Below are 22,200 nucleotides of genomic sequence, written 5' to 3' on the forward strand. Positions count from 1 at the left end.
CTGCTCATAAAAGAATCTGGGCACTTCTTACTGCATCCTACGTTCTTTCTTTCTGCACCTCAAACCTTTTCTTTTTCCTATTTTATCCTCTTGTAATATTATAATAGGAACTAATGGGGAGAACTAATCAGATCAAGAAACCACTTAATTCTTTTTAGTGGGTATAGTTTCCAGATTCCCAAATCCAATGTAAAACTATGGATTGGAGAAAATCCTGCCAGATTTATAACTTCCATAACCATATTTTGAGATTTAAAACATATAACGGTGCAATTACCTTGGAGACCGAATGACCGTGCGAACGAAGCCAAGTGGCCGAGTTGTCGGGTAGTCGAGGTTGAGCGTGAGAAGCCGAAAGGTTGAGTTGACACATTTTTGAGGCACCACTCATTGATTCTTTATGGCTACAATGGGGAATACCAGCTCGGTCCCATGGTGGGCGCCAAAATATTTCGGTCGGGTTTGGTGTGACCCTACTAAAACACTCTTAATTGTATTGAAGACTGGGTGGATGCTAGAGACCGGATGGACGAACTCTGTTCAAAGCGCGACAGGATGAAGACTGGGCGGGCTTTGCTCCAAGCGGGCTACCATTGGGAGCTGGACGAAAGTTGAAGACCCCTTAAAACATTCCGAGATGGTTTCGAGGCCGGACGGTTCTTGATGACTGGACAAACATGTTGAGGGGTAGACGGATTCATTGAAGGCCGGACGACTACCTTGATCTTCCTCATGTTCCAAGTTATTCGTTCTCCCTCCTCCTCCGAGTTGGGCGGGTACGTGTCAAAGGCACTCCGACGCTCAAGTTAATAATGTAAGCGAGCGCTAAGTAATGCATGTATATAGTGCATCCTATGCAACCTGTCCAGAAATCATACATGAGACCTTTATTTATACTAGTTGTAATGATATGTCAGTATGGGTGGTTGACTTAGTCGGTGGGGACGTTGGCTTGATGTTGACCTAAGAAGAACCGTTCGATCTTAGGAATAGTCGTTCGGTTTGGACTATGTGGTCGATCAGAATGATTTTGGCCTGATAGTTGACTCGAAAGGAGACCGTACGGTACATACATCAATAAAGTTTATTAAAGCAAAATTAAATTTAAAACTACAACTATGAAGTATATTTGGAAAAAATAAAAATTAAATTGAATTTTCATAGCATGAAGTTGAAGATGAAGTTATGGTGAGGTTGAAGTGGGGAGAACAAAAATTCTGTGCCCTGTTTATGAAGACGAGGGTTTTTGGAAAAATTGGAGGAGAGAGGATTAAAGTTAAACACCAAATTATAAACTGGAGAAATTGCCATACACATATCAGATGTTTCATTCTGATAAAGGCTTTATTTTAAACATTGGATTTTGAAATTTTGTTGTATTTGTGTGTGCTCACCAAATATTGTAATTCTATTTTATTTTTTTGTGTATTAAATTTTAAAATTAGGTTATGGTAAATTGTGTGTGTTTATTAAATTTTGAACTCTTGTTTTATTAATGTGTATCAAATTTCAAAAGTTAGTTAGGTGAAGTTGTGTATTTCTCAAAATTTGAAATTTAATTTTATTTTGTGTTTCAAATCTTGAAATCTGTAGAATTTTGTAATAACCAGATTTATGAATTCCGTACACTTCTGAACAGGAATTATATACTAATTTTGAAAAGATTTCCGTTAGTTTCCCCTAATAATGTTATCCGTTTATTATTATTAGGAAGGTAAAAATAAGAAAAAAGAAGCTAAATTTTCCTTGAAAGAGAGCAGCTTGTTATTGCAGTTTCATATATTTCTTGCTTTCTCTCATATAAAAGAAGTTTCCAATTTGTAGATTGTATAATATGAAAGTTAAGAATCATTTTTAAATTATACAATTCAGAAATTAAAAATAATTTTTCTATTTTCTAAGTTAGGGATTAACACACGCAGAGGGTACAATTTATCAAGCTTTAAAGAAGTGTGTTGTTGATAATGAAAAAACAGTAATATCCATTAAAGTCAGGAAAGAAGTGTGAAAAAATGAAGTTGGAGAAAGAAAAGGAGAAGAAAAAATGAAGATAGCAGGAGTCGCTGATCAGTATTTTGAAATCGTGGAAGCTTAAGCTGAACTTCGTCGTTCAGAAATGGAAGCCGCAGCGTTGAAAGTGGAGTCACTTGCGTGCATAGACTCAACCACTCTCTCTCACTCCGAGCTTCTCGCCCTTTCTCTCTCCTCTCTCTGCGCCTTCGACCTTCGCGCCACCAATGACCTCGTCACACCCAAGATCGACCCCGCGCTCTTCAACGAGAGCGCCGGCTCCCGCCGCCAGACCTACTCCCGCCCCCAGTCCTCCCCGACGGGCCGCCGCCGCCGCCTCGCCGGCCTACTGCCCGCCCCCAAGCCCCCTCCCCTCCCCGCTCACGACCCCGAGAACGCCGAAAACCTCCTCATCATCGACTACCTCAAACAACTCATCCGAGAGGACCCCAAGTTCGACCAGGTCCACCTCGCTTCCCCTTCCCTTCCCCCACCCAATGTCAAGCGCAAGCGAGGCCGCAAGCCCAAGCTCAAACTCCACCTGGAACACTGCTACCGCGGAATCGACATTCTTAACCGGAACGGCGTCGCCGTTGATCTCTCGCAGTTGGCCACCTCCCAAGACCCCTTCGCCGATGAGCTCAAGAGGCGCACAGAGGGTTTGAGCAGCGAAGAAGAGCTGTTAGGGTTTTTGAGGGATTTGCCTGGCCAATGGGGGAGCCGTAGGAAGAAACGCAGGATTGTTGATGCCTCGGATTTCGGCGATGTGTTGCCGCTCAGTTGGAAGATTCTTCTCGGTTTGAAGAGGAAGGACGGTCGTGCGTGGATCTATTGCCGCAGATACATTAGGTTTTGTTTCTTCTTCCTTCATCGCTTGGTAACTTTGTTTTTCGTTATAACTCTACTGTTGTTTCTTAGGGCTTATCCTATATTTGATATTCCGCCGTGCAGCCCTAGTGGACAGCAGTTTGTGTCTTGCAAAGAGGTTTCTTCGTATTTACAGTCTCTTCTGGGTAATGGTGATGGGCAATCGCAAAGTAGTCGCAGGAGTGAAAATGTAGTGCAGGAACAGATCGTGCCTGCTGAAAATGTAAGTACACATTTTGTTGTCGTGGTTGATTTTGTTAAGGATTTGGCTCTTGGAGCATTTATAGAGAGTACAAAGTGCTCTCACAATTAACTAGAGAATCAGTGGTTAAGAATTGTGATGAAACTAAATACGTGCTATTAAAACCTTAGAATTGATTGCAATCTTAACAGTTGATTTTCTCATTAAAGATTATTATTATTATTGCACTTTATTCTCTGAAGTGCTCATCCTCACATTAGAGGAGGTGAATCTGTTTGTTAAATGTTATTGTGAGATTTATGGGCTGTGTGTTTGTGCTGTAGTCTGCTGGTGTCACTCCTGAACGTCAAGATCAGAGACAGATTGTTGCCGTGAACGCGGAGGTGCCTGGGTTATTTGCGGGTGCTCGGGAAAGAGTCAAGGAGGTTGCCTTGTTGGGAATTGAAAATCTTGCAGATGTGCAGATTCAAGATCTGTTTGAGTGTCGCAAGTGCAATATGAGTTTTGACGAGAAGGATTCGTACTTGCAGCACCTGTTGTCAGTTCACCAGAGGACGACAAGGCGGTACCGGCTTGGTTCCTCTGTTGGAGATGGAGTTATAATTAAAGATGGGAAGTTTGAGTGCCAGTTCTGCCATAAGGTGTTTCTGGAAAGGCGTCGTTACAATGGTCATGTGGGGATTCATGTTAGGAATTACGTGAGGAGGGTAGAAGATTCACCAGGTCAGATTAATGTCCATAGGACAGATGACAAGTCTCCAGTAAGGGAGGACGTGCCATTAAGGATATCTAAGATGGATGCCCTCATTGAAATTGCTCAAAACTCTATTATGGAGGGTTGTGTCACGGAACCCCATCATTTAGCTAAACTGAATGGGATTCCTGCTTCGGATGTTTCTGTTGGTTACTTGGACCAAGATGGAAACTCTGAGGCTCCAATCAGTGAAAAGCAGATGGAAGATAGCTTGACTAAGAAAAATGTGGATCATCATGGAATGGATGGAAAGGTAGAGGAAGTTGATAATGCTAACCGTGTGATAGATGTAAAAATGGTTACTTTTCTTGATAACATGGGTTTGTTATCTGTAAATAAGCAAGATGTTAAAGCATCCGAGACTTCTGAAGTAAAAGATGATGTGGAATTGACTATTGAGGAACTGGATCAATCTGGGATTGATTTGGATGGTGTTTCTGAAGTTCGTATACTTCCTTTATCTGAACTTAACATGATACCAGAATCTGAAAAGGGTGAAAATTCTGAATCTTCTAATGCTAAAGTTCAGTTTAAACCTGATGAAGGCATTAGTAACAAGAGTGATTTGGAATTTGGTTTAAATTGCTTGAAGGATGTACCTGTTACCGTTAGCACTGATGTCCAAGAGATGGTAATGGCAGCTTCTGAAGAAAATGTGGTACATTCTAGGGCTTTTAACTCCTCTATATCCACAGAACAACCTATGGATTGTTTGCCTGCATTCAGCTCTGATAAGGTATAAGGCATAACTATGGATGCCTTTATTTTAAGGATTCCATATATGTTGAAAAATTGAGGGAATAGTCCTACATATATTATACCAAGCTCCTCTTAGAAAGTGATTGATATGAGGTCACCTGTATGTGCATGCAAATGCATGACATGGCATGTGGACTACTGTGCTTATCCTCATTTGTGTCTCTGAATGTATTCTGGTTTTACTTGTATTGAACCATTGTTGTAATTCTTTACTATTTACAATGCCCTCGGCACACATTTCTAATTTTTCAACAACACGTGGTTTTAAGAACCAGTTTTGTCGTCTGGTCAATTATTGTTCCATAGTGATCATTTCGTGTGGTTTTCACACAATTGTTAATGCTCTGCAACACTCGCAGTATAAATATTTATTTTCCATCCGTAGCCATTTCACTTTAACCTGCTATACTGCTGCACTGAGCAAATAGTCAGTCATATGCTCATTCGTATTTCCTCTAAGGATTACATGATTTATAGAAGCCTTTTTTCACTTTTTTTTTATTAATTGTTGATTGAATAACAGGTCCATTCTTTCTTAACCCAATGCTGACTTTCCATGTTATGTAGTTTTTAATTTTTTGTTCTTTCTTATCATTCTGGCCTTCCGTGTATTTTACATGGAGAAAAATACAAATCTGTTTATTTGAATTAGTTTGTTTTTTGGGGAGAAAAATACAAATCGAAGGTCTGACCTGCCTTTGGTCCTCAGATTAAAAGTTTATTTGCCCTGTCTTAGCATGCCATGTGTTATGCTTTTCTTAAAGTTGGGTTGTGCTGGAAATATGAGGAAGTTGAAACTGCTAGCTGTTAACCATGTGCCCGTGCACTGTACATTTGTCAATGTTTTTTTCTTTCTTCGGTTGAACTCATGCTAAAACCTAGTTATGGTGATTATTATAATCTAGAACGATTAACTGTAAATCTCTTATGAGCAATTAGCTACTACCCAGCCATGATAAGTCTCAACTGGTAGGTAGTGCTGAACTTTAACCTTGAAAAATTGTTGTTGTTGCTCATTGACAGGGAGGAAAACAGTTTTGCCGTCTTGAAAATGAACATGATAACGTGAAGGGTCTCGAGGAATTGAGGTTTGATGAAATAGATAGTGTTGATTATGATTTTGCAAGGATTCAGGATTCTCCTTCTCCGCCTGCTGTATCAGCTGAATTGGCCAATGACGCAGTGATGGGAGAGACGTTTTTATCCTCAGTTCAGTTTGAATCACAGCTTACAACTGTATGTGTATGGTGTGGAATAGAGTTTAACCATGACGCTGTCAATTCTGAAATACAACCAGATTCTGTTGGATTCATGTGTCCAGCTTGTAAAGCAAAAATCTCTGGTCAAATCAACGTGTTGGACTGTGAATCGCCAAATGCTGGCTGTCTATAGACTGGTAATTTCTGTTCTCTGCAGATTAATAGTTTGATTAGAATTGTTTCCGGCTTCCTGTCCTATCTCTTAATTATGATCGTCTAACTGAGAGATACTGTAGTCACTTAATTCTGAGGTGAGGGCACCATTTTAGAATTTTAAACTTGCTGATTTGATTTTATAGTTACTCAAACTAATAACATAAAAATCTCATTGAACAGACCAAAATAACATAAAAATTGCAGCTATTAGGGGGGAGGGAAGGGACTTCAATATGCTTTATTCTTTTTCAGAAGGAATCTGTAACGAATTTACTCTTGTTGTCGTTGTACTTGTCACACCTGTAGTGACAGGCAACCTTGTATCATAATTCGTGTCGGCTTCAAATAGAGCTTCTAACTTTGGGTGCTGAATGATCTTCGAGAGACAGTAGAAGGAGGTGATGATGAACTGGAAGACAGCATTTGGGATGGAATACTTGATTTATTGTATTATGGTTTTTATTCTTCTCGTATGTTGTATTGTCGTACATAGCCCTGTTCGTATGAGAGCCAATAATTATCTTGTAGTGTTATCTCTAATCCACACCCCTGCTGCAATAGTGCACATGTCTCGAGTTTGGATTTTCTACATAACTAGAGACTGTATTCCTAAATTACCCCAAATCAATATATTTGTTTATCGTAGTTTAAAAGGTGAAATTAGTACAATTATTTTGGTTTGAGCGGATTGAATTTAATTCTTTTAATCAAAATTCCTGTTCGAATTTTGAAAGAGAGATTGTGATTGAAAAAGACGACCTTTCTAAAAGTAAAAGCTGAATCAGAGTTCTTACAAAATTTGTCACTAAAAAATGGATAAATTTTTCGTGCTCGAAACATTATTATAAAAGAAGTTATAATCTACTCTACTTCATGAAAGTAATTACAATTAAATGATGTAAAAAAATGTATAGTATTTATCGAAGTGATGTTTTTTGTTAGATCACCTGATCATTGATGTGAAATATCTATTCGTATGTCGACAGCTTTTTTTTGTTAGTATCACTTTTAATGAATTTTGTTTTCCCGATCACCTTTTCTGTGTATATAACGAACGACATAAATAATAGTGTAATATTAAATGAATTGCTGTTAATAACTTAATTGTTTAATAAAAATATTGTCAAAAAAAAATTATTAAAAAAATATTTGATTATATATTAACAATTTTTTGATAATAAACTATGTGTTATATTTAACTGACTCGTATGTTTAAAAGGAGTTAATCAAGAGCTATCACGTAAGCTTGTTGTATACAAATATTCTATTCAACTTGTCAAAAAAATATTTTTCTTGAATATTTGTTCTATTTTTCTTCTTTGAGTGATGGAGAACATATGTGAAGAGAGAATTTTTCAAAATTTGTCGAGAATTTATAATTTATTTTGATTCAGTTAAATACTTTTGAAACGATCATGTAAAATCGTTTCAATGTTCATCACTTTTTCTAATTTATGGTGTTATGTCATGAGAAGTCTTGTGCGCTACTAAACCATAATGCAAGTAGAAAAGGAATATGGAAAGAGGACGTAGTTAGGCAGGTAAAGAAATTATCAGAATCTGGTTCTTGACTATGTGTGCCGAGAATAATAGATAAAGCACGCAAAAGAGATGTGCCATAGAGTTATATTTCATAAAAAATACTAACTTTGCTGTCTTTCTTCTTTTTGGTTATTGGTATTATCTCGTATTGAACTTGTGTTTTGGCAATAGAGTTATCTCATCTTCAACTAAGAACCGTGAAAAAAGGTCAGCACTAGGCATTTTCGACAGACAGTGGGATTTGATTCCCCGTTTGGCTTCTTTGTTATCAATTAAAAAGTATTTATGTTGCTGCTAAGATTGCTAGCTAATTATCAAATCAAGGGAAAAGCATGAACAAAGGTCAAAACTGTGCTGTCTTTTGTGTGTGTGTGTATATATCGTTCTTATTGGTTGCATGGTTGGTGAAGAAAACAAGTTTTCAAACCATGGATGGCAGAAATAAAACCAGAGCAAGGAGAAAGGGTGTTCCTTTTCCTTCAAACATTACTGCAACTCGTTGCCTTGTTTCCACAAGGATTAATAGTTCAAAGCGTGTTGAGGAACACGCATTTACCTGCAGTGGTTGCAGACACAAATTTATATTAGCTAAAATTCCAAACGCATACCGCTGCTACAATTGTGAAAGAGTAAGCAGTTCATCTTCTTCGGTTTCTGAGCAATCAACCAAAGACCTTGGATCTTTCAAACGTGATCATCAACCGAATAGTTATAACAGTAACCCAAATGGAACTTTACAGAGAACATTATCTCCTTCACCTAGTGTTTCCTTCTCCTTCTCCTCTCCAACTCACAAACGCGCAGTTATATGTGGAGTTTCATACGGGAAAAGGAAATTCAAGCTCCAAGGAACCATTAACGATGTCAAGAACATGAAAAATCTATTGCTGGATATATTTAAATTCCCAAATGAGTGCATACGTGTCCTCTCAGGTATCTCCTTCAGCCCTTTTCTGATTAGTATGTGAATTTTATATCATCCACATCCATTTCAATTATGCTTCTTTTTTGCTTCAATGCATACAAAATTAAAGTAGAACAATAATTATATACATTATTTATGCGAATATGTTGGACTGTATATTATAGTAGATGAAGAAGATGAACAATATCTGTATTGAAAGCCTGAGTGTTTTTGCTATTGCCTGAACTTTTGTTAAACCAAACTTTCCAATGAATAGGCAGGTTCTTGTTCTCCTAACAAGTAATCTCTCAGCCATATCCATTTTCAAAAGAACTTGAACTTTCCCTTTAGTTTAATTCCAGAACTTGTAAATTTCAGAAGAAAAGAACGACCCGAATTCAATGCCAACAAAAAAGAACATACTGGATTCCTTAAACTGGCTAGTGAGTGACTGCAAGTCAGAGGGGTCATTGGTGTTCTACTTCTCCGGACATGGTCTGCAACAACCGGAACAACAGAAAGGAGATGAAACTGATGGGCTTGATGAAACTATTTGTCCTGTTGATTTTCTGAGAGAGGGAATGATCACTGACAATGAAATAAATTCTATCATTGTTCGACCACTCAAGGAAGGTGTAAAACTTCATGCTATTATCGATGCTTGTCATAGTGGAACAACTCTTGATCTTGTGTACACGTGGAAAAAGGAAAAGTAAGTGCATGTCCAATGCTTTGTTTCTTTTAATGTTTATGTTTCTATTCAAATCTCAATGTTTGGTCTCTTTTGCATGCTTGCAGAGGCCTTTGGCAACGTAAGGAAAACAGATCATCTCATAGCAAAGAAAAACAAACGAATGGTGGAGTTGCTATTTGCCTCAGTGCTTGTGACGATGCTCAGGTGGCTGCTGATACCGCAGTAAGAATCTTTCTTTTGTGTTTTCATCTGCCCCCTTTTATGAAATGCAATGCAATTCTGAATCGTCACCTACATTTGCAGGCTTTCGAAGACAAGTATAATGGTATTATGACCTATTTCTTCTCTAAAATAATCAGAGCTCATCCTCAAATAACATATGGCAGTTTACTGGAAAAGATGCACGAGGAACTTGGACAGATCCACCAAAGCAGATTCTCTAACAGATTCTTACAACGAATTTTTCATCGGAAAATAGACCAGGTAGTGCTCCATCTTCATTAGTTCTCATTGCTTTTCAGGTAAATCCAAGATTTTGTTTACCTCAAATGCAATCTAAGAGAGTGAAATGGCAGACATAATCCTCAAAAATCATGTTTTAGCGGATTTTATCCTTGCAATGTATAGCATAAACTCAAACCATTCTAGAAATTTAGTATCTGGTTTTCGTTCATCCGAGCACTGTTGTCTGCACATTACAGCAGGGCATATACCAGTATGAAGTATGATTTGTTCTGTTTCAATTTCTATTGCACACAACCTTACTTTATCACTCATGATTTGTTTTATGCTCAAAATTACATCTTCTATGATATATGAGAGAGCTGAATGCTATCTACTTGAAGCAGCATCAAGGATTTAGACTTAAATATGATGTGTTATCAATCTGTTTCGAATGTATAATAATCTCAAGAACTTAAAACAAAACTATTGTATAATTTATTTCGTATCTAATTGTTACACATCATAGTTGACAATTCCTGAATGAAATTTAACAAGGAATTGGATTCTTTTCTTTGGTGCATTGCAGGATCCTATCTTATCATCATCATCTAAAAGTTTTGATATTGGTACAACATTTACTTTGTGAGCACTTATGTTGGAAGACAGTTCTCTCATTTGTTAATTGGTTGTTGAGGTCAGGACAAGATATTAAGGCTATTCATCATAGCTGTCTCATGACAGAATATATCATTCATGGTGAAATATGATTCTACTGATACAATAAAATCTGTACTGACTGTGTTACAGAGATGGAATTGTTCGCATCTAGAACAGAAAAAGAAGATAAAACCTAGGACTTTAGGTTTGTTTCACTCTATCAATTTATACCTAAAGTGTAACAGTGACTTCCAATAACAGAGCTTTACTTCTAAAAGAAATAATATTATCAAGTTTTCATGATTTTTATTTCTCACTCAAGTATTTTTAATAGATACTTTTTTACACTTTTTTGTTGATCTAAATTTATTGAGCAATATAAATCACTCTTGTATATTTAATTGAATATTTTAAATATTCTAAGTGTCTCTACATGGTATGATTAAAATAGTTTTTAAAAAATATATAATTTTCTTCAATGTTTCACTTTTCTTATTCTTTTATTTTGTTCTTTTCCTATGTTTGTTTTATATACATAAACTGGAAACCGTGTAAAGAACAATAAGGAAGCAATGAATATAATTAGCATCATCCTAAAACCAAGCTTGCAGCTCACCGTAGACTTGGATGCCAATCATGGGATTGTAACAAGTTTAAAAAATCATTATTAAAAAGTTTATTTTTAAATAAAGAATCTTAAAATAAATTTTGTGTATATAAAATTTTAAAAAATAACATTTATAAGATTAATTTGATTATTTAAAATTAAAGAATTTTATATTTTATGTAAAAAAAAATCTTTTTAGCCCAATCTCAATTAAAATACTGTGGACTCAAATTCAATTATGATGAACGTGAGAATAATGAAGTGAGAATAAGATAATGGATAAAACCATATGCTGAGAGGCAAAACTTCTACTCTATCTAGATCAAGTGTAAACAATTGTACCTCATCAAAATCATTTCTCATCTGAAATGAAGATCACAAAGACTATATATTATGTTCTTCTACTTGAAGATGAAAAATCTAAAGATTTAGACACAAGACAAAAAGAAAAACATATGACGTTAATATTCTTTTAACATCAATTTATTTATTAAAATGGATTTATTTTGAACACTATTTATGAGAATAATTTATTTTGACTATAACCTAAGCTAAATTGAATTTGCGGACGAAACTATAATGACACACCAATCAACATATTATTTTTTTAAGCTCTAAACCAGTGAAATTTTAAATTAATTTTTTCACAGAACATGTTCAGATTCCAACGAACAACATGGAGAGCATCCATTGGATCACCCGTTACATCCTTTTTCAAATGCTGTGAAGCTCCATTCATGAACAAAGATCATGATGAAGAAGTGAGCGTAGGAGCTGAATTCATTTTCATTCTCAGAAACAATCGTATAGATCCTATATTTTATTTTAATCATTAGTGGGTTATTGATAAATAGATAAATAGATTCGCCGTCCCATATCAGAAAAAGGCAAATAGAATGTGATTCCCAACACCGCTTCTTAACAATTGACATATTGACTCTCGTTAGAGAACGTTTTATTCACCCTCGTTTAGCAAGAATGCTGTATATGTTGTCCTGAATGATTTCTTTTTGTTGAGTACAAACAGAAAAGGTTATTATGGATGGGAGGATCATAGAAACCCCAGAGCTTACAAAGGCACGAGAGGAGGGTTAACAGTTTGCATTTCAGCTTGTGATGATGATGGAAATTCAGCAGATACATCGGTTAGTTATGCATCTTTTTCCCTTTCCAATGGGGTGTGTGTAGATTAGAATAGAACTATTCATAGAACATACTTTGTGTTTGTTTTGTTAGGCCTTTAGCGGTGAGGAAAGTGCTGGTGCTTTGACTTTCAGTTTCATCCAAGCCATGCAAGTGAACCTAATTTGACTTATGGCAACTTGCTTAATTCCATTCGCTCTACAATCCGTGGGGCTAAAGAAAAAAAGTTTGGCAAAAACGATCGACAGCTTGGCATGAACAGTCGCATGCAGTATGCTCATGTATTATATCAATCACTCTATATGGTTCATTCATTCCCTTCTCCTATATATATATATATATATATATATAGATAAAACACTGTAGCTGATGCCATGTTTATTTTAATTGGGTTTTGTTTGCAGGAGCCTCAATTGACGTCGTCTGAGAAGTTTGATATTTATTCAAAGTCAATTGCTATTTGACATAACTGGAAAAAGATAAAAAAATTTGTTAAGGACTTTCTTTTTTCTTTAGTATATTAACATGTTCGACACAAGGTTAGTCTTGTACGAGGAAGGAATAACACCAAGTTGGAAAGAGACAAATAAAGGAAGGCTGATTGCCAAGAGGTTTGGCTTTATAAACAGCAGAAGCAGACTGCTAGTACTGTCATTCATACTCATAAAAATAAGAAAAAAATGTTTCCTCTCTCTCTGGCTTATAATGGAAACGTTTCATGTGGTTACTTGGTACTCTGTTTTGTTTACTAAATTAAGGAAATGTTAGTTGTGGCTATTGTGCAGCAGCGTTTTGATGAGCAATGCTAATAATAGACCACAAAACCAATGGCAATGCAACCCAGAAAGAGCGAAATAAAGTAATGTATGTCTTGAGATATATGGTCGATTGTACATATATTTTCTGAAAAACAAAATTAAATAACGGAGAACCTCGTGCCCGACCACAAAAAATGGAAGAAACTAGTATGCTAAGCCTTTTTTTTTGAATTAAATCAACAGATTAAAAATAAATGATCCCCCTTTCCCCCTCCCAAAAAAAAACGAAAAAAAGAGAGTAATCCTGCCGGAATGTATGGAAAATTAGATCTGTAGGAAGCAGAAATCTCAGGCAAGGAAGTTTGATCTAGCTGCTAATTGATACAAAGTTAAAAATGGATATTCTCCCGAGAAGAAAGCGGCGATGTGGGACAGGACTTTGTAGTACCTGTATCAATAAGGAATGCTTTTAAGTGCTTGGCAAACTCTTTTGGCTTTTCTAGGTTCACTGCATGCCCTGCGTTCTTGATGATTGCCATTTGAGCATTTTCCCCTATATGCCTGCTCCAAACACAAATCCACACTTAACAGTCTACGATCATGTTTCTATGCAACTCATGAGCTTCCACTGAATTCAAATCTCACCTTTTTAATCTGTGTGCTAACTCCAGAGGGAATACCTGATCTTGCTCTCCCCATAAAATTAGAGTAGGCTGCTCCAATGTAAACATACAAAATGGTGAATATTAAAGTAACTACATATTCTAAAGAAGGTGAAGCGAATAATCTAGCTGCTTGGAGTTTTTTTATGAGATAACACAGATCAATGCATCACAATAGAGGATGACAACTATTAAAAAAACAGTGAGGTTTCTTTTGATAAAATCTAAAAGTATCAACAAAAGTTACTACCTGATAAAAAAGTTCAGAAAACTAAAGGCATAAGAATTTAAAGAAAGAATAAATACCAGTTGGATCTTAGGAAGATCGGAAAGTTTCCTGCCTTTCAGTATGGCCTCAAGCAATTCTCTCTTTTCTTCAATGTAGTCTGTACACATCACCTGCAAAAGTAATAAACACAGAATTGGTTAAATCATTTGATCTTTATACCAGCATGCATGAGCCTTGATTAAAACTGCTTGACATGACAAATGAACAAATTTTGTAAATTCAGACACAGGACAAAAGGGTTACCACAAAACAATCAAATTCCACAGCTGAGATCATTTTTCAATAAAATTTTGACATACATAAAAGAAATCGAAAAAGATTCTACAGAAACCATCCAGAGTTGAATGCTAATGCAGCAGGATTCACATTTTGACGGGGTATTTGTTGGAGAATTAAAGTAATATACATAAAATTTTGGAAGGAAAATAGGAAAGAAAGAGATGCATACTTGAATGAAATCTTGAAGGAACCAAGTAGGGACTCCCCTGGCGGGTCTAACAAAGGAGAGCTTCATCAACTCCCTGAGCTTATCTGGTGTCTGTGGCAACAAGATGTTTGAAGCTTCGTCCAAAGTGGAAACCCTAAACAAGCCATTCTGCATATCAACCTCCTCCAAACACACCCCAGCACAGCACAGCACAAGCTTCTCCACAACCTCAGGGAACTGAACACCCACACTGTACCCTACAAACCCACCGTAGCTGATCCCCACCAGGCTCATTCGCTGCACCCCATGGGCCTCCATCATCTTCACCAAGCACTCCGCCTGGAACGACTCGCTCCTGTCACTCCGCGACGTGAAGGACTCCCCGAAGAACACTAGGTCCGGCACGTACACGTTGAAGTGGCCCATGAACTGCCGCACGTGTTCCCCGTATTGCCACATGGCGTTGGCGCCGAAGCCGTGCACCAGAACGAGGCTGGGCTTGCATGGCTTCTGCAGCTTGGGCACCCAGCAGTGCATGGTGGTCCCCTCGCCGAGCTCCGTCGCCACGGAGCGGAGCCCCGCGGAGGCGAAGAGGTGGCGGTAGACCCAGTCCCGCGAGGCGGTAAAGCTGAAGCATTTGGATAGTTTTGGCAACATGGAAAGCGTTTGTTGAAGGGTTGATGAATTCGATGAAGGGAATGAGACGATGAGGGAGGAGAGGGAGACGATGAAAGTTATGAGAAGAAAACGGGTTACAGAGAATAACGTAGGATATGATTAGATGTTTGTTATTTTTGTGAAATTAAAAATTTAGTGAGAATACGAGGTCAGGGGATATCCCAACACGACATCAGCTCCAACTCCAATGCAACAAACGCGGACTGCCGTTTCATGTGACACATCCAATTCTACTATTTTCTTCCTTCTCCTTTTTTCTCTATTCTTTATTTTACAACAATGCCACACTTCACATATGCTGAGTGGTCAATTCACTGTGGTTAGGCCATAAAAACCCTTGCTTAACAACTCTTATAATTAATTTTACTCTTAAACTTACCATTAATGTGTTTAAATGCATAATAAGTTACGAGTTATGCCCACCATCTGTTACTTTCTTCCAATTCTTTTCTACGTTACTGCTTTATTCTTCTCGGTTATTCAAAATCTAATCTTTAAGATCTGAAGTAATCATTTTAAAGCCTGAAAGTTAAAAGTGTTTTTATTTATGTATTAAATAATTTAACAAATGATTTTATACATTAGAAAATTGAAAGATAAATATATTACAATATAAAAAAAAATACTAACAAATTTGTTTTATTATTCATTTTATTTTATATTTAATTTACTATCATGATTATTTTATTTTCTTATTTTTTAATTTATATTCTGTTATATGTACATCAAATTTATTTTATTTTTTTATTCATTTATTTTATTTTTAAAACTAATTTATCTATGCTATTTTTTTATTTTTTATTTTTTATTTTTTCTTTTATAATTAATTAGTCATTTAATAATTTACTAAAAAGTAATTAAGTATACACGATAATTAATTATAGTGTAGAGTTTAACATGAATTTGAAAATAAGAAATTATTTCATGTCTATAAAATTAGAGTATAAAACCAACATTTTTTTCTTCAATATTAAGGTTACTTAAATAAATATATATTTAATAAAAGGAATAAATTTATATACATAAAAAATATAATTATATTATTTAAAACTCAGTTTTAAAATTGAAAATGAGTTAAACGTGGTATAATTTCATATAATCTAAAATTTATATAATTTGGATCAATTTAGCATTTGGATCAATATAACATCGTATACAGATTGACTCTCAATATGTCTGAAACAAAAAAGTTTTCTTTTCCGCACAATCAGAAATGCAAAACGTTTAGTCACATCTAAAATTTACAGGAACCTGTTAGGCCAAACTATTACGCAGAACTTATTTGCCTTTTAAACAGGCGCACAAACAAAGAGGGGAGAAAGAAAAGGAGGTGAGACAGCTTATACTTCTTGGCTCCAAATTTCTATGCCTTTTTTCTATAATATTTTTTTACAACAAAATTCCCAGATGAGATAAAAAATGGAGCATCCCACCAACACAGACTGATCTTCCCTGTGTTGCTCGTATAAAGTGCAAGAAAGGAGCCAAATCGACAGCCATTAACATTCTTGAGACGTATGAAGGTCAGTGTCGAAAGAACAGCTCGTATCAACTCCAGGATTTTCTGAGTCTTTTCTCTGCAAGACTAGCAGTCTTGTTCTGTGGTTCAAGAACGAGAGCATGCTGGAAATCTGGATAAAACGTGAGAAAATGAAAGAGGAAAGGGAACAGCATTAAGAATAAGAGGTAGGTGATCCACAAAAAGCTGTCAAATAGATCCAGTTATCCTGGTAATGGTCAGACAATGAGGCTATTACGGGATACAACGAATAGCTCATCCCACAACAGTGCAAGATTCGAGTACAACCAAGACATCCGAGTATCTAACAATTACGATCTCTACCTCAAACAAAACCCTTTTTCACCTACCTATGTTACATGGTCAAGTATGTCAGTTCTTTGAAGATTAAAAGATCTAATGACACCAAAAAAGGTACACACCAGGCACACTTAAATATGATTATCCTCATTTCTGCCTCTTTTCTATTCAACAGATTTGTTCCACCTGTTTCTAAACGTCATCATGCTCCATAGGATCCGCATCAGAATCAAGAAAACAAAGTTTAAAAAAAAGTCCAAACATTATTGGACTGCTTACGCAATATCAAAGTTGACTAGTAACGACTGTTCTATTCTATGATATATGTCCTTGTCAAGAACTATCCTACACCATTTCAAATCAGATTCAAATGACATGCAAGACACTTTTTTTTTTTTAAATTGACGCACCTTTCAGAGCTTCCGTATAACGAAGTAGTTGTTCTCTAGCAGTTCCACGCCTCAGATATGCCTTTACATTCTGCAGTAAAATAAAAATACACAACGATCCCCAATTACATCCATATGTGCTGTAGATATTCTTTTAGATTGAGATGTCAAAATCAAAAGTACTACGAAATACAGGGATCTACTAAATGTAAATTGCAAAAATAAATGATAACTGGAACACTATTAAGCTTCTCCTAAGATGGATACCCATAATGTAAGACATTTTAAGGTATTCAAAGAAATACATTTACCACAATATTAGAATACAAGTTATAGTTAGTAGAGTTCATTAGTTATGGTTATTATTATACATGGCAAGTTTTAGAATACAAGTTTTTCACGATTTTGGCACTGTTGTTACATGCTCAGCTTCTCACCTTCTTATCATGTAATATAGCCTTATTGCAGTCCTCTTCAGCTTCCTGAAAGCTGCATATTTTCACAGTATACACCAGTTACATAGAAATGGTGAAAGTTAATTGTAAGAACAGGAGAAACCTTGTACCATCCTAACTCCAGGTAAGCAGCTGCCCGGTTGCTGAAGTAAGTTGCATTTTCCCCATTCAAGTTAATAGCCTCAGTGTAGTAATCGACTGCCTTATTCCACAGCCTTCCTTTAAAGGCTGCATTTCCCTGAAAAAATGCCTTTTTAGTGATCCGTGCCACATCTTGAAAACCTACCACCATTCCTACACCATTACCCCATATAAAACCATTGACCCTTCTTGAGAAGCTTTAATACAGTTATATTTTACATTCAGTATTAATCAAGTGATCAAATCTTATGGATTTTACAAGATGACCTTATTTACAAAAGAATTTTATCAGAATACAAAAGAAATGCTGAAGTAGAATTAACCTTCTCCTTCAAAAGGTCGGAAGTTTCTATACCACCATTTGTATCCGGCAGGGGCAAAGCATAAGCAACACTAACTTGCTCCTGAATTGTTGTATACATATCCAAAACCGTATTAAGAAGAAATTTATCAGCTCCATGAGCCGAGATGAACGAGACAGAAGCACAACAATCTTTGTGACATCCTAATGGAATTGCAACCTGCAAATGATGCATAAGCAAATATAAAAATCAACAGAAGTTTCAGATAAATAAATAAAAGTTAAGAGGGAAAACATTCACTCCAAAGCCTAAAGATAGAAAGATACCTGACAACATCCAGAGATACTAGCAATGCTAGATAATGCAAAAGCTCTGTCATGAAACTCAGAAGAAAATCCTTTCTCTGTATTACGCTTTAATGGATCATCTGGAACAGTGGGAATAACTAGTATTCCATCATCCTGTAAGACAATCAAAACAGAGGAGATAAGGGCATAGCACGAACAAATACAATAACATTAAGAAAGCCTATTTGAGATTTCATAATAGAAATCGGAATATCTTGATGGAATAATTTTAGGACAAATCACTTTTTCAAACATTGATATGAAAACAAATGCTACATTGGACTGCTAATTTACTCTCCATTTCCCCTAAACTTGCTATAACAAGTTAAGAAAACTCAAGGCTATAACTTGGAAAGTTTACTTACAGTGATGAATAACAATGACAGACAGGCATACACCCAGCATCATACTAGAGTAAAACATTACAAGAAAGTATATTAGTATTTAAATTATATTGATAGGTAACATTTAAAATATATTTTTCGTATATATTATGGATTTAATTCTATATTTTATTCTATCATTGTATAATCTCCTCCTTTTTCTTTTTTTAATCCTATTTAAATTATAATATTTTCATTTTTACAACTATTTCATACAAAATGCTTATATTTTTATATTCTTAGGCAAGTATTGGCACAATCCTACCATGATTATTTTCTTATGTAGCCATAAGTATTTACTACCATGATGGCTTCAGTATCATATATAATATTGCCATTCATTCATGAATATTTCATTTATTTAATTTCTTTTTAATTCAATATTTGAAAATGAATAGTATTATTAACACTAAAAATCTTTGCTTATAAATAAGATAATTTAATGATATATTAAAAGTCATTTTAGTTTCTCAGTTTTCTATTTTTTTTTTTTAAATATGTAATACGACTCCACGCATTGCACATTTCACCATGCTAGTTTTAACATCATTTGAAAGTTGAAAACATTAAGCTAAAGCATTACTGACAAATGACTGCAGATATTACAGTACCTTTAACAAACGTTGGAAAGCAACCCGCATTTCATTTCTTACTTTATACAAGGTTTTCACATGATCATGTGTACTATTCATGGCTGCAATAACACGCTCAGACACAGCACGTCCTAACCTGGGTTTGACTGATTTAAACCACTCTTCATGATTTGTTTTGAATTCATATCTGAAGAGCAGATACAAAATTGCAATAAAGGGTTATACAAGACCCTCAAAAAAATCTAAAACGCAATGTTTATTAAAAAAGGCAAACGAGGGAAATGATTCATCAACCATACGGAAACATAAAGTATATATTTAATAGTAAAATACTAAAGGATAAATTAGCATACCCTTGTAAAGAAAACATAACCAAAGTGAGATCCTTCAATATAGATACTCCATTTTGTTGCTGTGTTAATTTATCATGAAATCCCTTTAAACTGGGAACATTAGAGGCAATATACTGGCAAATATTCATATGATGCGGGGACTGATCTGCAAAAACAATTGGACCAAAAGACTTCATTCTTCATAATACACACAAACTTCCCCTTATAATGTCAAGACATTCAAAGTTTTGTCACTCACTGTATCGACAATCAACCATACAATAATAACAACACAACAAACAGCCTTTTTCCACTAGGTGATAACAACCAAGTAAATCAACCATAAAAATTATATATATAGGAGTCATGAATAAGTCTTCAAAGGTAAAGAAACTTACAACCAGACAATTTTTCAATTGCTTTGTCAATAACATATACTGTTTTCTGCGAAGGAACCTTAGATAGTTGAAAAAGATCATCTGCAAAAAGAATACGCCTTGTCCTTTTGACCTCCACCAAATTCGTTGGAAGTAAAACAAGTCCAACATGACGTAGGACAGAAGCATCCCGAGCAAACCATCCTACAATGTAGTTATGCAATGAGGCAATAAACAATTAAAGAAGAAAGTATTAAAAATATTGTGCGCAAATTAAAAGAACAGTGAAATCCCAATTCAACTCAATGAGCAGTAATTTCTAATTAAGGTAAGCATATATTACACTGGGCTGTCAGACCAAGACCTAACTAGACATGTTATACTGTAAAAAAATGGAAAGCAATACCGAGTACCAACAATCATATCTTGTTATATAGGACTCATCTGAAAATTTATTAAACCGTGAATGTAATTTCCCAATTTTCTCCACGTAATACTTGGTCACGTGGAAAATTGATACAGAATTCAATATTTGAAAGAGATTAAACGTATATGTGGATATTTCAGATAAATAAAACCTAGTAATATATTGAAAAATAAATAAAAACATATAAAACAAATCACACAATTAAGCATCATACCAACAGTGTCCAAGCTTTGTGCATTTGGAAGAACTCCAATGGTGGATACAACCCCATGAGATGGTCGAAACCCAAGAATACCACAGAATGCTGCGGGAATTCTCACACATCCCGTTGTATCGGTACCTACATAAGCAAGCACGATACTTGAGAGAGAAAACAATAGCAAATGAATTTTATGATCACAAAGAAATTGCAATTTCAATGTTTTCATATATGGATAAGACAGTGACAGACTATGCACAGCAAGCCATGCTGCAACAATACATGAATGGGATTACAATAATAAACTACGAGCTGGAATCCTGAAATTGTGAATGCAACTATCAAGATATAATTTGTATATCCCTACAACCATGGAACTTAACTTTTAATGAGTGTCAGCATAGAAAAAACTATTTCACAGCTGTATGAGACCAAATAATACACACAAACAAACACTTTCCACTTTTCAGGAATACATTTGAGCACAAGAACAATTCCAATGTCATAAACAAAATAAAATTGGTTGTTGTTTATTACATTGAATAGGCAAGCTAATAAGTAAGAACACGTACACAAATTGAGAGAATAGCATTTTCAAAGGAAAGATTACTTGACAAGCAAGTAAACTAAAATCACCTATAGCAAAGTCAACGAGACGTGCAGCAACAGCAACAGCCGAACCACTGGAGGAACCGCCAGGGATGGATGAGGTCAAGTAAGGATTAATTGGCGTTCCATAAAACTTGTTCTCACCGGAAATCCTGCAATGCCGACGACGAAAGCCACCAACAAATTAGTAAAGTAAACGAGTTCAGAATCAAAAGCGGTTACACGCTAACACTTATTACACACCCAAAAGAGAATTCATCCATAACAGTCTTGCCAAGACAAGTGGCACCGTTGGAGAGGAGAGCAGTGATGACAATGGCAGTCTTCCCAGCTTCACTGTGCGTCCTCTTCCAATGAGGGTTCCCAAACCCCGTCACATACCCCTTCACATCGAATCTGCCGTAAACAAGTAATCACTACAACTCGTTTAAAATTAGTACGCAAAAATATTTGAAGCAGAGGGAAATAAAGAAATGAAGGACGAAACGAACATGTCTTTGATGGCGAAGCTTAGGGAAGAGAGCGTTTGCGTTTGGTCGGGTTGAGGAATGGGGAGAAGTTCGAAACGCTCTACGAATGCACCGAAGTCCTCATTGGGGAGCTTCCGCCGTCGCCTCCGGCGGGTCTCGACCAGAACAACGGCGCCGGCGAGTCCTATTCCAATGAGGAGCCATACTTTAGGGTTGGAGGCGTTGAGCTTCAACGATTTAGACATGATCGTGAACGTGACTAGATGATACAGAGGGCACTCAACGAAAGGGTTTTACAGAAAGGAGGGAATGTCACCGCTATCATGCGCCGCTCCCAAATAAATTTTCAACCTAATGTATATTCGCGCGAATCTAGCATACTCTATTTTATTACATTACCACTTTTTTTTCTTTTTTATTTTTCTTTGAAGAGTCAGATTACAAAACATTCCCAGCATATATATATATATATATATATATATATATATATATATATATATATATATATATATATATATATTTTATTTTATTTTTCGGCTTTTTCT

At 35.8% G+C, this 22,200-nt stretch overlaps 4 protein-coding genes across 7 annotated transcripts; 2 read left to right on the forward strand and 2 right to left on the reverse strand.

Moving 5' to 3' along the window:
- The first annotated feature begins 1,894 nt into the window (after positions 1-1,894).
- On the forward strand, positions 1,895-6,652 carry LOC124826777 (uncharacterized). Of its 2 annotated transcripts, none has more exons than XM_047299708.2 (5): positions 1,895-2,859; positions 2,962-3,100; positions 3,403-4,569; positions 5,616-5,988; positions 6,188-6,652. In XM_047299708.2, exons 1-4 carry the CDS (start codon positions 2,117-2,119, stop codon positions 5,982-5,984), a joined length of 2,418 nt encoding a protein of 805 aa, XP_047155664.2. In that variant the 5' UTR covers positions 1,895-2,116; the 3' UTR covers positions 5,985-5,988; positions 6,188-6,652. The 2 variants fall into 2 exon arrangements, with proteins under 2 accessions (XP_047155664.2, XP_047155665.2); XM_047299709.2 differs by having other exon boundaries at positions 1,897-2,859; positions 6,314-6,652.
- Positions 6,653-7,666: 1,014 nt separating this feature from the next.
- MC3 (metacaspase 3) lies at positions 7,667-12,721 on the forward strand. 2 transcript variants are annotated; one of them, XM_047299706.2, is made up of 5 exons: positions 7,667-8,482; positions 8,832-9,165; positions 9,252-9,369; positions 9,451-9,630; positions 12,403-12,721. In XM_047299706.2, exons 1-5 carry the CDS (start codon positions 7,882-7,884, stop codon positions 12,460-12,462), a joined length of 1,293 nt encoding a protein of 430 aa, XP_047155662.1. In that variant the 5' UTR covers positions 7,667-7,881; the 3' UTR covers positions 12,463-12,721. The 2 variants fall into 2 exon arrangements, with proteins under 2 accessions (XP_047155662.1, XP_047155661.1); XM_047299705.2 differs by lacking the exon at positions 12,403-12,721 and adding an exon at positions 10,178-10,551 and having other exon boundaries at positions 7,668-8,482.
- A 124-nt stretch (positions 12,722-12,845) lies between these two features.
- Positions 12,846-14,987, reverse strand: LOC124826775 (alpha/beta-Hydrolases superfamily protein). The gene is made up of 4 exons (XM_047299707.2): positions 14,156-14,987; positions 13,725-13,817; positions 13,402-13,469; positions 12,846-13,317 (listed from the first exon to the last, which is right to left on the reverse strand). The coding sequence occupies exons 1-4, from the start codon at positions 14,789-14,791 to the stop codon at positions 13,146-13,148; spliced, it is 969 nt and encodes a 322-aa protein (XP_047155663.1). The 5' UTR covers positions 14,792-14,987; the 3' UTR covers positions 12,846-13,145.
- A 998-nt stretch (positions 14,988-15,985) lies between these two features.
- Positions 15,986-22,089, reverse strand: LOC124826772 (outer envelope protein 64, mitochondrial-like). 2 transcript variants are annotated; one of them, XM_047299701.2, is made up of 13 exons: positions 21,677-22,089; positions 21,429-21,581; positions 21,213-21,337; positions 20,592-20,717; positions 19,972-20,154; positions 19,595-19,739; positions 19,260-19,428; positions 18,245-18,379; positions 17,940-18,137; positions 17,586-17,713; positions 17,458-17,509; positions 17,042-17,111; positions 15,986-16,443 (listed from the first exon to the last, which is right to left on the reverse strand). In XM_047299701.2, the coding sequence occupies exons 1-13, from the start codon at positions 21,898-21,900 to the stop codon at positions 16,361-16,363; spliced, it is 1,791 nt and encodes a 596-aa protein (XP_047155657.1). In that variant the 5' UTR covers positions 21,901-22,089; the 3' UTR covers positions 15,986-16,360. The 2 variants fall into 2 exon arrangements, with proteins under 2 accessions (XP_047155657.1, XP_047155658.1); XM_047299702.2 differs by having other exon boundaries at positions 21,429-21,601; positions 21,677-21,813.
- Positions 22,090-22,200: the final 111 nt, after the last annotated feature.

The sequence above is a fragment of the Vigna umbellata genome, chromosome 5, assembly GCF_029865625.1.
Source record: "Vigna umbellata cultivar VRB3 chromosome 5, Vumbellata_1.0, whole genome shotgun sequence".
NCBI classification, from domain to species: domain Eukaryota; kingdom Viridiplantae; phylum Streptophyta; class Magnoliopsida; order Fabales; family Fabaceae; genus Vigna; species Vigna umbellata.

Bases quoted from the DNA above. Each gene is read 5' to 3' on its own strand.
- LOC124826775 (XM_047299707.2), bottom strand. From the start codon at position 14,791: ATGTTGCCAAAACTATCCAAATGCTTCAGCTTTACCGCCTCGCGGGAC. The intron at 13,818-14,155 runs GTATGCATCTCT...TTACTTTTGCAG, and splicing joins TCCTTCAAGATTTCATTCAA to GTGATGTGTACAGACTACAT. The intron at 13,318-13,401 runs GTGAGATTTGAA...TGTTTGGAGCAG, and splicing joins TTAGCACACAGATTAAAAAG to GCATATAGGGGAAAATGCTC.
- LOC124826772 (XM_047299701.2), bottom strand. From the start codon at position 21,900: ATGTCTAAATCGTTGAAGCTCAACGCCTCCAACCCTAAAGTATGGCTC. The intron at 20,155-20,591 runs GTATGATGCTTA...ACTACATTGTAG, and splicing joins ACAAAGCTTGGACACTGTTG to GATGGTTTGCTCGGGATGCT. The intron at 19,740-19,971 runs GTAAGTTTCTTT...TTGTTTTTGCAG, and splicing joins AATTGAAAAATTGTCTGGTT to ATCAGTCCCCGCATCATATG.
- LOC124826777 (XM_047299708.2), top strand. From the start codon at position 2,117: ATGGAAGCCGCAGCGTTGAAAGTGGAGTCACTTGCGTGCATAGACTCA. The intron at 2,860-2,961 runs GTTTTGTTTCTT...TCCGCCGTGCAG, and splicing joins TATTGCCGCAGATACATTAG to CCCTAGTGGACAGCAGTTTG. The intron at 4,570-5,615 runs GTATAAGGCATA...GCTCATTGACAG, and splicing joins CTGCATTCAGCTCTGATAAG to GGAGGAAAACAGTTTTGCCG.
- MC3 (XM_047299706.2), top strand. From the start codon at position 7,882: ATGAACAAAGGTCAAAACTGTGCTGTCTTTTGTGTGTGTGTGTATATA. The intron at 8,483-8,831 runs GTATCTCCTTCA...TGTAAATTTCAG, and splicing joins GTGCATACGTGTCCTCTCAG to AAGAAAAGAACGACCCGAAT. The intron at 9,631-12,402 runs GTAGTGCTCCAT...TTTTGTTTGCAG, and splicing joins TTCATCGGAAAATAGACCAG to GAGCCTCAATTGACGTCGTC.